This window comes from Somniosus microcephalus, unplaced genomic scaffold, assembly GCF_052327205.1.
Source record: "Somniosus microcephalus isolate GS21.2 unplaced genomic scaffold, FLI_Smic_1.0 unresolved_chr7, whole genome shotgun sequence".
NCBI lineage: Eukaryota > Metazoa > Chordata > Chondrichthyes > Squaliformes > Somniosidae > Somniosus > Somniosus microcephalus.
Window position 1 is genome coordinate 9,639,391 of NW_028225185.1, and position 15,109 is coordinate 9,654,499.

The window sequence follows — 15,109 nt, forward strand, 5'->3', positions numbered from 1 at the left end:
GTCAGACACATGGACGTAAAGTTTTTTTTTTAATCGTTCACGGGATGTGGGCGTCGCTGGCAAGGCCGGCATTTATTGCCCCGTCCCTAATTTGTCCCTTGAGAAGGGGGTGGTGAGCCGCCTTCTTGAACCGCTGCAGTCCGTGTGGTGAAGGTGCTCCCACAGTGCTGTTAGGGAGGGAGTTCCAGGATTTTGACCCAGCGACGATGAAGGAACGGCCGATGTATTTCCAAGTCGGGGATGGTGTGGGTGTGACACGGAGGGGAACTTGGAGGTGGTGGGGTTCCCGTGCGCCTGCTGCAAATAATCAAAAAGGCGAATGGAATGCTGGCCTTTATATCTGGAGGACTAGAACACAAGGGGGTAGAAGTTATGCTGCAGCTGTACAAAGCCCTGGTTAGACCATACCTGGAGCACTGTGAGCAGTTCTGGGCACCACACCTTAGGAAGGATATATTGGCCTTGGACGGAGTGCAGCGTAGATTTACCAGAATGATACCCAGACTCCAAGGGTTAAGTTACGAGGAGAGATTACACAAACTAGGGTTGTATTCCCTGGAATTTAGAAGGTTAAGGGGTGATCTGATCGAAGTTTTCAGGATATTAAGGGGAACAGATATTTAAGGAGAAACTATTTCCGCTGATTGAGGAGTCTAGGACTAGGGGGCAGAGTCTAACAATTAGAGCCAGACCTTTGAGGAGTGAAGTTAGGAAACACTTCTGACATAAGAAAACTACTAGGCACTTGGTCTAAGCGTTAAACAAAGCTTTAATCAACTGTTTTACAACATGGAGGTCTAGTTGTGTCCTTCACTAGTTCCTGTTAAGAATGTCCTGCGCAAGCTGGGCCCTTGCCCGAGTATTTATACTCTCCCTGGACAGCGCCACCAGCAGGCCGCCCATTATTATTTCATGTGTCATTTCACAGAAACATAGAAACATAGAAGATAGGAGCAGGAGTAGGCCATTCAGCCCCTCGAGCCTGCTCTGCCATTCGATGAGATCATGGCTGATCATCCAAACTCATTACCCCGTACCTGCCTTCTCCCCATATCCCTTGATACCTTTAGGTCTAAGAACTATATCTAACTCCTTCTTGAATATATTTAAAGACTTGGCCTCAACCGCCTTCTGTGGTAGAGAATTCCACAGGTTCACCACTCTCTGGGTGAAGAAATTCTTCCTCATCTCTGTCCTAAATGGCTTACCCTTTATCCTTAGACTATGACCCCTGGTTCTGGACTCTCTGACCATCGGGAACATTCTACCTGCATCTAGTTTGTCCAGACCTGTCAGAATTTTATAAGTTTCGATGAGATCCCCTCTCATTCTTCTAAACTCCAGCGAGTATAAGCCCAATTGACCCAATCTCTCCTCATACGTCATTCCTGCCATCCCAAGGATCAGCCTTGTGAATCTTCGCTGAACTCCTTCCATGGCAAGAACATCCTTCCTCAGATAAGGTGACCAAAACTGCACACAATACTCAAGGTGTGGTCTAACCAAGGCCCTGTACAACTGCAGCAGGACATCCTTGCTCCTGTACTCAAAGCTGAGTGACAAGATTCTTGTCAACTTCTACACACAAAGGGTGGTAGAAGTTTGGAACTCTCTTCCGCAGACGGCAATTGATGCTGGGTCAATTGTTAATTTTAAATCTGAGATTGGTAGATTTTTGTATTAAGGGATATGGGCCAAAGGCGGGTAGATGGACTTAGGTCGCAGATCAGCCATGATCTCACTGAATGGTGGAACAGGCTCGAGGGGCTGAATGGCCTCCTCGCATTCCTAAGTTCCTATGCACTTGTCCTTCTAGGTGGTGGAGGTCGCGGGTTTGGGAGGTGCTGCCGAAGAAGCCTTGATGAGTTGCTGCAGTGCATCTTGTAGATGGTGCAGGCTGCAGCCACGGTGCGCCTTCATCATCATCATCATCAAAAGCAACTTCTATTTATACAGCACCATTAATGTAGTAAAATGTCCCAAGGTGTTTCACAGGAGCATTATCAGACAAAATTTGACACCGAGTCACGTAAGGTGATATTAGAACAGGTGAACCAAAAGCTTGGTCAAAGAGGTCGGTTTTAAGGAGCGTCTTAAAGGAGGAGAGAGAGGCGGAGAGGTTTAGGGAGGGAATTCCAGAGCTTGGGGCCCAGGCAGCTGAAGGCGCGGCCACCAATGGTGGAGCGATGGAAATCGGGGGGATGCTCAAGAGGCCAGAATTGGAGGAGCGCAGAGATCTGGGCGGGTTGTGGGGCTGGAGGAGGTTACGGAGATAGGGAGAGGGGAGAGGAGGCCATGGAGAGATTTTACCGCGAGGATGAGAGTTTTAAAATCGAGGTGTTGGTGGACTGGGAGTCGATGTAGAAAAAACACCTTCATGAATAAATGTCGGGGTTTCTTCCATTCGGTTGAAGCTGTCAAACGCATTGAAGCTCAACGTTACTGATTGTACCTGGGATGGCAGGAATGACGTATGAGGAGAAATTGGGTCGATTGGGCTTATACTCGCTGGAGTTTAGAAGAATGAGAGAGGATCTCATTGAAACTTATAAAATTCTAACAGGACTAGACAGACTAGATGCAGGAAGGATGTTCCCGATGGCCGGGGAGTCCAGAACCAGGGTTCACAGTCTAAGGATAAGGGGTAAGCCATTTAGGACAGAGATGAGGAGGAATTTCTTCACCCAGAGAGTGGTGAACCTGTGGAATTCTCTACCACAGAAGGCAGTGGAGGCCAGTTCATTAAATATATTCAAGAAGGAGTTAGATATATTTCTTAAGGCTAAAGGGATCAAGGGATATGGGGAGAAAGCAGGGACAGGGTACTGATTTTGGATGATCAGCCATGATCTCATTGAATGGCGGAGCAGGCTCGAGGGGCCGAATGGCCTACTCCTGCTCCCATCTTCTATGTTTCTGTGTTTAAAGGATTCGATGGGGGGGACAGAGAGAAACTATTTCCTCTGGTGGGGGGGAGTCCAGAACAAGGGGGGGCGTCGCCTTAAAATTAGAGCCAGGCCATTCAGGGGTGATGTCAGGAAGCACTTCTTTACACAAAGGGTGGTGGAAATCTGGAACTCTCACCCCCAAAAGCGCTGTTGAGGCTGGGGGGGTCAATTGAAAATGTCAAAACTGAGAGCGATAGATTTTTTGTTGGGTGAGGGGATTAAGGGTTACGGAACCAAGGCGGGCAGATGGAGTTAAGATACAGATCAGCCGCGATCTCATTGAATGGCAGGACAGGCTCGAGGGGCTGAATGGCCTCCTCCTGTTGCTAGATAACCCGATCGCCGGGCGGGACCCGTGGCTTCGCGTTCCTGATTTGCATATTTGTGTCTCCCAGGTCACAGCCACCAGCTGTTCCACATCAGTGCCGTGGCGGGCACGCACTTCCAGCTGGAGGCCATCATCGTGGACATGGGTTGCCGCCACGCTTGGCTGTTGGTCAACACCCCACTCCCGTCCCTGGAGGGGACCCTGGGGGTCATGGTGGCCGCCGTGTTCCTCAACCTCCTGGTCATCGGAATCTTCGTCCTCCTCCTGACCTGGTCCCCCAGCTCCTCCTCCTTTCTCCAGAGCAACTTCCCCGACAGGATCAAGCAGAAGAGGGAGTGAGACGGAGTGGGTGAGAGGGCGGCGGGGGGGGATTGGCAGGCCGTGAGGTTTTGACCACCTTTCGGAAGGAAACGCGAGATGCGAAGCGAACCCCCTTGGCCATTGGGGAGACACGTTGGGTCATGGCTCCACCCCGAGCCCATCTCTGCCGCGTCTCGCCAACGTGTCTCGGTTGGCCAGCTAGCAGGCGAGGCGATTGCCTTTACCAAGATGGTGGACGGTGCCATTACGCGCGACGGGCACCCTGGCAATAGTCGGTAGGCCCGAACTGGACCGCCCTTGAAAAGTCCACTTTGGAACACTTTCACGTTCCAAGCCTGGACCCCCGGCCTTCCAGATGCCTGATTGGTCCAATCAATTGGTCAGCCTCAATCTGCTGACGGAAATTGCGCTCGCAGGAAAGCGTGGCCGGGTATTTTGACCAGGGTTGGTTTTTAGCTGCTCCTGGTGGCCTGGGCCGTGCTCAGTCAGTGGGAGTCTTGTCAGCCACTCGATGGGAGAGAGCGAGTGAGGCATAGCAGAGATCTGGGCCACGCTGCGAGAGAACAAAGTCTTCTTAATATTCCATCCTCTTCCCCTCTCCCACCAACCGCAGAGAAGCACTTACGCAAGATCATTAGAAGATTATGGCGATAAATGGAATTGATGTACAGAAGAGCCATGGTCTAATTGAATGAGGGGGGACAGGCTTGAGGGGCTGAATGGCCTCTTCCAATTCCTATATGCACATGTACAGAAACCATTTACCCTCTGGTCCCAAAGGGATCTTAAAACTCTCCACTAATATTCAGACAGCTACCCGTTGAGCTACCACATCCCCCAATCTAACCCCTACGATCCACTCAGAAACCAGCAAGGGACCAACATAACGGCCGGGACTTAGTGCTGCTCGAAGACTGTCCGCAAGGCCTGAAGGTGGGTGAGTTAAGTCACACATCAAGTCATATCCAGAGCTCACCCAAAATAGGTTCAGTAAGAGATTGGTTCAAAGTTTGCAATTCACAGCTGTACAGCTATGCACATCTGGCACACATCCCACTTCACACTTGGGATGTTGCATGTCATGCGTCACAGTGTCATGGATGCTTTTTCAGACCCCGCTGCCTTGCCTCCCCTCCCCCCCCTTCCCCACAAGGGAAATTTACCAGTTTCCGCCAATGTACGGAAACCCCCCCCTCAGCAATTATTCCCTCATTGACTTCAGGGTGTGGCTGGTCAGACCACTGCCCCCGCAGGAAGTATCTGAGCAGTGTCCCGAAAGGTACGGGTCAGCTTAAACACCGTTAGCGACTTAACACCGTAACCACGCGCCCAATCCCAAACTACCTGCAAACAATGCCACAGAGAGCTGCTAGTTTTAGTGTGTGTGTGTGTGTGTGTGTGTGTGTGTGTGTGTGTGTTCTGTCTCTTGTGGCTATAACATGGACGCCCATAAGGTCATAGCTCTGACTGAAACGAAGGACCCATGTGCCTTACGATCTGGAGTGTGCCCTTCTCCCCTCAATAACACGTAAAACTCTCAGAATAATGCTGCTTTTCATGGTCTTCAACACTAATCGAGTATTTAAACTGAATATCTGGAGGTTTTAACGGAACATTTGTTTACTGCTTTCGACAGCAATGTTTGTACAGATTGTCTTCTTTAACATTCAACAATGACATCAGATTCTTATCCCTAAATCATCTTAGTCCATACCAGTACCGAACAAGAGCGACCTATAATAGATGTTAGATGGTGTAAAATAATCAATCTAAGAATTCTAAAGGGCTGGAGGAGCTGGTGGTTGCAGTGTTTAATTCTCCACTGTTCAATGGACACACTCTCACCCTACAGTGTGCTGCCACGGAGCAACTTATCATGGGCTTCATCTTTCCATCGAGCGCCAGTTTGAGAGATTATCCACAAAACAGGGATGCTGGCCTTCAGTTATGTGGAGAGACTGGAGAAGCTGGTATTGTTCTCCTTCGAGCAGAGAAGGTTAAGGGGAAGATTTAATGGAGGCGTTCAAAGTGATGAGGCATTTTTGATAAGAGTAAATAAGGAGAAACTGTTTCCACTGGCAAGAGGGTCGGTAACCATGTGATTGCATTGGAGAGGGTGCAGAGGAGATTCACCAGGATGTTACCTGGGCTGGAGCGCTTCAGCTATGAAGAAAGACTGGGCAGGCTGGGGTTGTTTTCCTTAGAGCAGAGAAGGCTGAGGGGGGACCTGATTGAGGTGTACAAAATTATGAAGGGCATAGATAGTGTAGATAGAAAGGAACTTTTCCCCTTAGTAGAGGGGTCAATAACCAGGGGGCATAGTTTCAAGGTAAGGGGCAGGAAGTTTAGAGGGGATTTGAGGAAAAACTGTTTCACCCAGAGGGTGGTTGGAATCTGGAACTCAGTGCCTGAAAGGGTGGTAGAGGCAGGAACCCTCACAACATTCAAGAAGCATTTAGATGAGCACTTGAAACGCCACAGCATACAAGGCTACGGACCAAGTGCCGGAAAATGGGATTAGAATAGACGGGGCTTGATGGCCAGCGCGGACACGATGGGCCGAAGGGCCTCTTTCTGTGCTGTATAAATCTATGACTCTAACCAGAGGACACAGATTTAAGATAATTGGCAAAAGAACCAGAGGGGGAGATGAGGAGAATATTTTTTACGCAGCGAGTTGTTGTGATCTGGAACGCGCTGCCTGAAAGGGCGGTGGGAGCAGATTCAATAGTGACTTTCAAAAAGGAATTGGATAAATACTTGAAATGGAGAAATTTGCTATGTGGGGAAAGAGTGAAGGAGTGGGACTAATTGGAGAGCTCTTTCAAAGAGCCGGAAATGGCACGATGGGCCAAATGGCGGCCTCCTGTGCTGGGAGTGGGGGTTGAGTGAATCAGTCCCTTACATTGAAACTCAGATCATGTCCGTAGGTTAGTTTGAAGTTTCCAGTGTTCGTATAACTGTATAGGAGTCTTGCATCTGGCGCACATTTGTCTCTCTTAGGCAGTCCCTCGGAATCGAGGATGACTTGCTTCCACACTAAAAATGAGTTCGCAGGTGGCTGATTAGTCCAATGCAGGACCCACAGTCTCTGTCACAGGAGGGGCAGACGGTGGTTGAAGGGGCGGGTGGGTGGGGTGCTTGGGTTGACGTGCACTCCTTGCGCTGCCTGTGCTTGGCTTCCGCTTGCTCCCGGTGAAGAGACTCGAGGTGTTCGGCGCCTTCCCGGATGCTCCTCCTCCACTTTGTGCGGTCTTGGGGCCAGGGATTCCCAGGTGCCGGTGGGGGATGTTGCACTTTTTCAAGGAGGCTTTGAGGCTGTCCTTGAAGTGTTTCCTCTGCCCACCTGGGGCTCTCTTGCCATGTCGGAGCTCCGAGTAGCGCGCTTGTTTTGGGAGTCTCGTATCGGGCATGCGGACAATGTGGCCCGTCCATCGGGGCTGATCGAGCGTGGTCAGAGCTTCGATGCTGGGGATGTTGGCCTGAGCGAGCACACTGACGTTGACGCGCCGATTCTGCCAATGGATTTGCAGGATCTTGCGGAGGCAGCATTGGTGGTACCTCTCCAGTGCTTTGAGGTCACATCTGTCACACTTGAGATGTCACGCGTCATGCATTGCACCTCAGAGTGTCACGGATCTTAAAACAACAGCAGTTAACTTCCTGTCTGTGCTAATTTAGTGCAACCTGTTACTTTTAAACGGTTAAGCTAATGCGTTAAAATAGTAATGGTAGGAAATTAGGGCTAACACAACTATCAGAATTAGTTTGTCAATTGCATCGGCGTCCTGCCTGAATGGGGAGAATAACCCTCTCCCTGCCAGCCTGCACAAACCTCTTCTCCATTACATAGAATTACTGAGAGTCTACAGCACAGAAACAGGCCATTCGGCCCATCTGGTCTATGCCGGAGTTTCTGCTCCACGCCCCTCTTCATCGCCCCCCCCATCAGCTTACCTTCTATTCCTTTTTCCCTCATGTGTTTGTCCAACTTCCCCTTAAATGCATCTCTGCTAATCACCTCGACCCCTCCCTGTGGTAGCGAGTTCCACATTCTCACCGCTCTCTAGGTCAAGAAAGTTCTCCTGAATTCCCGATTGGAATTATTAGTGACTATTCATTAGAGTTTAGAAGAATGAGAGGGGGATCACATTGAAACGTATAAAATTCTGACAGGGCTAGACAGACTGGATGCAGGGAGGATGTTTCCCCTGGCTTGGGGGGGGGGGGTCGAGAATGAAGGGTCACAGTCTCAGGATACGGGGTAGGACATTTAGGACTGAGATGAGGATAAATTTCTTCACTCAGAGGGTGGTAAACCTGTGGAATTCTCTACCACAGAAGGCTGTGGAGACCAAGTCACTGAATATATTGAAGAAGGAGATCGATAGATTTCTAGACACAAAAGGCATCAAGGGGTATGGGAAGAGAGCGGGAATATGGTACAGGAAACTTTTTTTTATCCGGCACCGACAGGACCGACGTGGTGCCGGTTCAGCTACAGTAAAAGATACAGAGAGATGAGAACTCTGTATAAAGCAACAAACCCTGTTGCTTAGCAACGGGTTCAGAACAATGGCCACAAGTTCCAAGCATCTCTGTAGCTTAGCAACAGCTGCAGCCACACCCTTGCACAGCAACAGATGGAGGAAGGCAAGTACAATATGAAGTAAAACTTACCTGAACCTACTCCTGAATTTTGCCAGTTAACCGAGATTTCTGGTTATTAGGTGCTGGTAAATTGAAAGTTTCCTGTATTGAGATAGAGGATCAGCCATGATCTCATTGAATGGCGGAGCAGGCTCGAAGGGCCGAATGGCCGACTCCTGCTCCTATTTTTCTATGTTTCTATTTATAGCCCCTAGTTCTGGTCTCTCCCCACAAGTGGAAACATCTTCTCTATGCCTACCTTATCAAAACCCTTTCATCATTTTAAAGACCTTTATCAGGTCACCCCTCAGCCTTCCCTTTTCTAGAGTAAAGAGCCCCAGCCTGTTCAGTCTTTGCTGAAAGTTATAACCTCTCAGTTCTGGTATCGTCCTTGTAAATCTTTTTTGCACTTGCACCTCCTCCAGTGCCTCGATATCCTTTTTATACTATGGAGACCAGGGGTCCCATTCCCAATGGCAATGTTACACTGTGTTCGATGTTAATGGCCAAACTTGCCCCAGTGGCTTCATTGGCCTAATGTGGCATTGAGCCACACTGACCGGGTAGGTCCCAGCTTGGATCTCCGATCTTTGCTGATTTGCGTCGGAGCGGCCAGTTAACCCTCAGCGGCCCACCCCGGACGAGGGAGATCCGACATCAGTCAGGCGGCCCCCCAAACCGCTGAATGCTACCCAGTGACCCGCAGGGCGCACGGGTGGGCATCGGGTACTGACAGGATCGAGCGCGGTGCCCTCCACAGTCGAATAACCGGCCGACGCTCGCCGGCCGGGTTCCCAGATGAGAAGATGGCCGCCGCACTCCCAGCCAGGGTTCCCGCCTTCTGGCCGAACGGCCGGGCAAGAGGAGCTACTGAGGGCCGCAGATTGGGCCCATTCCCAGTGGGAATTCTCTCTCTCTTAGGCAGTCCCTTGGAACCGAGGATGACTTGCTTCCACATTAAAAGCGAGTTCTCAGGTGGACTGATGAGTCCAATGCGGGACCTACAGTCTCTGTCACAGGTGGGGCAGACGGTGGTTGAAGGGGCGGGTGGGCGGGGTGCTTGAGTTGACGTGCGCTCCTTGCGCTGTTTGCGCTTGGCTTCCGCTTGCTCCCGGCGAAGAGACTCGAGGTGTTCGGCACCTTCCCGGATCGCTTCTCCTCCACTTTGTGCGGTCTTGGGCCAGGGATTCCCAGGTGTCGGTGGGGATGTTGCACTTTTTTCAAGGAGGCTTTGAGGGTGTCCTTATAGGGAGGAACACATAGGGAGGAACCTTCCACTTTTCCCCACCACAGCCCTTTAAACAGACGTAAATACAGTGACTGATCCGTTGGGCTGCATTCCTACTCTCCGGTGCAGTTAGCTCCCCTCCTGTACAGCTCCCAGGGGAATAATCCCTCCCTGCTCCTGTTTTTATTGTGATGTACACTTCGAAACTAACATTTAGGACTTAAGTACTGACAATGACAGAATAACTGGTGCTTAGAAAGTACGTTTCATGAACTAACTAGTTGATAACTAGGAAAATTCAATAAACCACTGGTGTAACTGGAACAATGGGTATTAACCACTATTAAAAAATGAAAGCCATTTGAGGCCTACCCACCAAGGCCTTGTAGGCATATTATTGGCCAAGGCTTATTTAGTAGCAGGGAATAAAGGCAGTCCGACTAACAGTCAAGAATTATCCAATCGGATAACAAAGAGTCTGTTCGCTTTCCGATTGGCCGTGGGAATGCGGGGCGACGCGAGAATAGGTGTGTTGGGCGGCCAATGGCGGGGGGTTGGGGGGGGTGGGGGTGAGAGGTCATGTGACAAAACCTCCTAGAATACGTCAAACCAGAATTGGCATTATCTTAAGAGGCGGTGTACTGAAGGTTCACTAGATTGGTTCCTGGGATGAGAGGGTTGTCCTGTGAGGAGAGATTGAGCAGATCGGGCCTGTACACTCTGGAATTTAGAAGAGTGAGAGGTGATCTCATTGAAACGTCCAAGATTCTGAGGGGGATTGACAGGGTAGATGCTAAGAGGGTGTTTCCCCCTGGCTGGAGAGTCTAGAACCAGGGGTCACAGTCTCAGGATAAGGGCTCGGCCATTGAGGACTGAGATGAGGAGGAATTTCTTCACTCAGAGGGCGGTGAATCTTTGGAATTCTCTGCCCCAGAGGGCTGTGGAGGCTCAGTCGTTGAGTATATTCAAGGCCGAGATCGATAGATTTTTGGACTCTCGGGGAATCGAGGGATATGGGGATCGAGCGGGAAAGTGGAGTTGAGGTCGAAGATCAGCCGTGATCTGATTGAATGGCGGAGCAGGCTCGAGGGGCTGAATGGCCGACTCCTGCTCCTATTTCTTATGTTCTTAATCCTATGAGACTGGGCGTGCCATGTGTGTAACGGCGCAGGGAAAGTACTTCAGCTTCTTGTCGAATATAGGCACGAAGTCACCAGATACACCAAAGATTGCTCAGGAAGGATCTCCTGGCCCACCGGTAACCTCACCGAGCAAGAACTTCCACCCTAGGTCAATAATACCAGGTATCAGTGTGTTCGAGTAGTTGTGCAGCCAGTCTGAGTTCTACAAAGACACCAGTCCGGAGCGAGCTGATACCCTACTCGTACAGGGGGGGCCTGTTTCCAAAGGTAGTGGAGAGGGCAGCATTGAGTTTTGGTGCTAGTGCCAGACGGGCACCATCAGATTGGCCAATCCCGTTATACACCCCTCCCGAATGTTCCTCCCCCATTGGCGTCAATGTACAATGGGCGGCCAATCCGCTATCGTCCTCAAAGTTGAAGTCACCCTCGGCGCGTTTCTGAAACGTGCGAAGGGCTGGGCTTGTACCGCCATCGACAACCGCGGGACACTCTCGAGGGCCGTGGGTCCAAAGGTCGCGTTGTCAGCGTTAGGCCTCTCATCGCCCACTTTCCGAACAAGGGTGGGTAAAGGCCAGCCCTTGGCGACTGGCCTTCTTGCCGGATAGAAGTTAAGTGACGTAATGAAACTCACTACGCACTTGGTTCGAGTGTAAAGCAAGGCTTTAATCAACTTGTTTCAAAACACGGAGGTCTAGTTATCTTTCACTAGTTCCTGTTTACAAAATGTCCTGGGCAAGCTGGGCCCACGCCTGAGTATTTATACTCCTTGGGCGGCGCCACCAGCTGGCCGTCCAGTGTTATTTCATGAGTCTTTCTTCATGGATCATAAGATTCACAACATTAAGTCTTGGCATAACCCTCGCACAGAGCCCTCGCCGCCATGCCCTCACGCGGCAGTGCCGATCCAACGCGGAGCACTCGGGGGACCTTGAGACTGACCGTCGATTATACGGCATGTCTTTCCTTTGATGTTAAAGGCAGGTCCTTTCGGTGATCAAATAATTCCTTCTCAATGGTCAAGCAATTTAGATGTTAACCACTTATAATTCCTGTGTAGATAAAGATTGGGTTGAAAACATAATCGACACAAGCTGGGATTCACATATAAAATACCCGTTGTGCGGCCAAAGGACCGATTGAGTTGATTGGCTTGAGTTCAAAGGTCATTGAAGCTTCAGCCCAGATTTCCAGTCAGCAGTCCTCCATCTTGAAATTCCCTTTTCATTCAACTTTGACCCCAGCTGCTTTCAAAACCGCCTCAGCTAAAGATGCAAACCTCCACGTTGGGCGCAGGATTAGAAAAACACTGTGTTTTGTCCCACCGTTGCCTACTTCGTGTTCGATTGAACGCCTTTCACCTTGTACATCCATGGGCAAAAAAGGTGAAAGGTCAATCCCCTCATCCCAAGCAAGGGGGGGAAAAAACCTCGCTCTTTTTTTCTTTCGAAGTTACCTTGCCGTCATCACGGGTGCCTTAGATCCTTGTGTAGCCAAGGGTTACGCTTAATATTGTACACCGCCCACCTGAAGTGTGACTCCATGCTTGTGTCTCCTCTTGTTGTGTTTCTCTGTATGAGTAAAAATGCTAACATGGAACAGATGTCCTTCCAAGTGCCTGAATCTGTGTAAGAACGTGGGGGGAGAAGACCGTTTGATATGTGTAGCGACACCACAAGCCCGTTGGGGAAGAACATGTTCCCAGTGCCGCCAAGCATGGTGACCAATCAATTCTCCTGCGATGTCAAAATGTGGACACCGTTATTTTAATAGCACTTACCTGCCTTGTCACTTTGTCAACCATATTGCCAACCAATCCTCGACCCTTGGCCCCTCCCCAAAGTAGAAATGCGAAGGACCTGGATTGAAGCCAAACTTAACCAGGCGCCAATTGGACAGCATAGGGGGCAGCACCCACAAGAAACACTCCATCTCCTGTTTATCAAATTTCTTTTAAGGTGTGAGATTTTCATTTCCTTGCTACCAGATCTGAAATAGAGTTTGATTGATTGGTTCATGGCATTCCCGATGGACATCACAGTGGCCTGAGGTCAGGGTCAGAAATTGTGGCTTTCCTGAGCTAGGCTGACACTCCCCTGCAGTACTGAGGGAGCGCTGCATTGTCCAATTACGGCTCTTAACATAGAAACATAGAAGATAGGAGCAGGTGTAGGCCAGTCGGCCCCTCGAGCCTGCTCCGCCATTCAATGAGATCATGGCTGATCATCCAAACTCAGTACCCTGTCCCTGCCTTCTCCCCATATCCCTTGATCCCTTTAGCATTAAGAAATATCTCTAACTCCTTCTTGAATATATTTAATGAATTGGCCCCAACTGCCTTCTGTGGTAGGGAATTCCACAGGTTCACCACTCTCTGGGTGAAGAAATTCCTCCTCATCTCAGTCCTAAATGGCTTACCCCTTATCCTTAGACTGTGACCCCTGGTTCTGGACTCCCCCAACCATCGGGAACATCCTTCCTGCACCTAGTCTGTCTAGTCCTGTTAGAATTTTAGAAGTTTCAATGAGATCCCCTCTCATTCTTCTAAACTCCAGCGAGTATAAGCCCAATCGACCCAATCTCTCCTCATACGTCATTCCTGCCATCCCAGGTATCAGTCTGGTGAATCTTCGCTGCACTCCCTCCATGGCAGGATGTTAAACTGAAGGGGTCAGTTGGATGTTAAAGACCCTGTGGCACTATTCCAAGAAGAGAAGGTTGGGGGGTGGGATCGGAGGAGGGTCTCCTGGCCAACATTTTTCCCTCAACCAACACCAACAAGTTAACTGCTCAATCACCTCGCGGCTGTCCGTGGGCTGTTGCTGACACGTGGCTGTGTAACATCAGTCACCAAAATGGTTTGACTTGGTGAGGAGCCAGGAACGTGGGGTGGGTGGGGGGGGAATTGTTGCCTCCTCAATGTGGTGAGCCCTTGGGCCTGTATGACCATCTTGAGTCACCTCCAGCTTGACACGGGGGGGGGGGGAGGGGGAAAGCCATCCAATTCATACGTCCAAAACTCAGCGATTGTTCCCATTACAGTGGGTCAGTTTTTCTCGCTGGTTGAACTGCTCCAAGCTCCTGTGTCCAGCGGCGAGGATTGGTCAAGATAATATGGTGGCCTTGGTCATTTGATTGGATGACGCTTGGCCAAAAGTAACTGTGTCATTTCCTTCATGTGTGCAAAAAAAAAAAGAATGTCCCATTATCTGGAATAAAATCTATAATAAAAGTTTAATCCGAACTGCTTTCTTATTGTTTATTTTCCAAATGAGTGCATCAGGGCCTGTGGGAAATATTCAGCATGAACCAACTCATGGCCAAATCAAGGGTCAGCAATATAAAGTACTGTAGGGAAGGAAACCTGTCATCCTTACCTAGTCTGGACTATATGTGACTCCAGTCCACACGCTAGTGTGGTTGACTCTTAACTGCCCCTCTCAAGTGGCCTCACTCGGAGGTCGAACTCCAAACCATCGTCAACACCTTCACCGAAGCGTACGAGAGCATGGGCCTTACACTAAACATCCGTAAGACAAAGGTCCTCTACCAACCTGCCCCCGCCACACAGTACTGCCCCCCGATTATCAAAATCCACGACAAGGCCTTGGACAACGTGGACCACTTTCCATAACTCGGGAGCCTACTGTCAACAAGGGCAGACGTCGACAACGAAGTCCAACACTGCCTTCAGTGTGCCAGTGCAGCCTTCGGTCGCCCGAGGAAGAGAGTGTTTGAAGACCAGGACCTCAAACCCGGCACTAAGCTCATGGTCTACAGAGCAGCAGTGATACCCGCCCTGCTGTATGCCTCGGAGATGTGGACCATGTACAGCAGGCACCTCAAAGCACTGGAGAGGTACCACCAACACTGCCTCCGCAAGATCCTGCAAATCCATTGGCAGGATAGGCGCACCATCGTCGGTGTTCTTCCTCAGGCCAACATCCCCAGCATCGAAGCTTTGCCCACGCTCAATCAGCTCCAATGGACGGGTCACATTGTCTGCATGCCCGATACGAGACTCCCAAAACAAGCGCTCTACTCGGAGCTCCAGCACGGCAACAGAGCCCCAGGTGGGGAGAGGAAATGCTTCAAGGACCTCCTCAAAGCCTCCTTGAAAAAGTGTAACATCCCTATCGACACCTGGGAATTCCTGGCCCAAGACCGCACAAAGTGGAGGAGAAGCATCCGGGAAGGCGCCAAACACCTCGAGTCTCTTCGCCGGGAGCAAGCGGAAGCCAAGTGCAAACAGCGGAAGGAGCGCATGTCAACCCAAGCACCCCACCCACCCGCCCCTTCAACCACCGTCTGCCCCACCTGTGACAGAGACTGTAGGTCCCGCATTGGACTCATCAGTCACCTGAGAACTCATTTTTAATGTGGATGTAAGTCATCCTCGGATCCGAGGGACTGCCTAAGAAGAAGAAAAACAAGTGGCCTAGCGAGCCATTCAATTATACCACTAAATTGATGAGAGGGTTGTCCTATGAGGGGT

At 50.2% G+C, this 15,109-nt stretch overlaps 1 protein-coding gene across 2 annotated transcripts in view; it reads left to right on the forward strand.

Annotated features, from left to right (window-relative positions):
* The window catches only part of paqr6 (progestin and adipoQ receptor family member VI), a 36,945-nt gene extending 27,669 nt beyond the window's left edge, over nucleotides 1-9,276 (forward strand). For both annotated transcript variants that reach the window (XM_085978584.1, XM_085978585.1), the window contains one exon: nucleotides 3,344-9,276. In XM_085978584.1, coding sequence (XP_085834710.1) covers nucleotides 3,344-3,615 — 272 coding nt within the window. In that variant the 3' untranslated portion in view covers nucleotides 3,616-9,276. The remainder of the gene's footprint in view (nucleotides 1-3,343) is intronic.
* The last annotated feature ends 5,833 nt before the right edge of the window (nucleotides 9,277-15,109 follow it).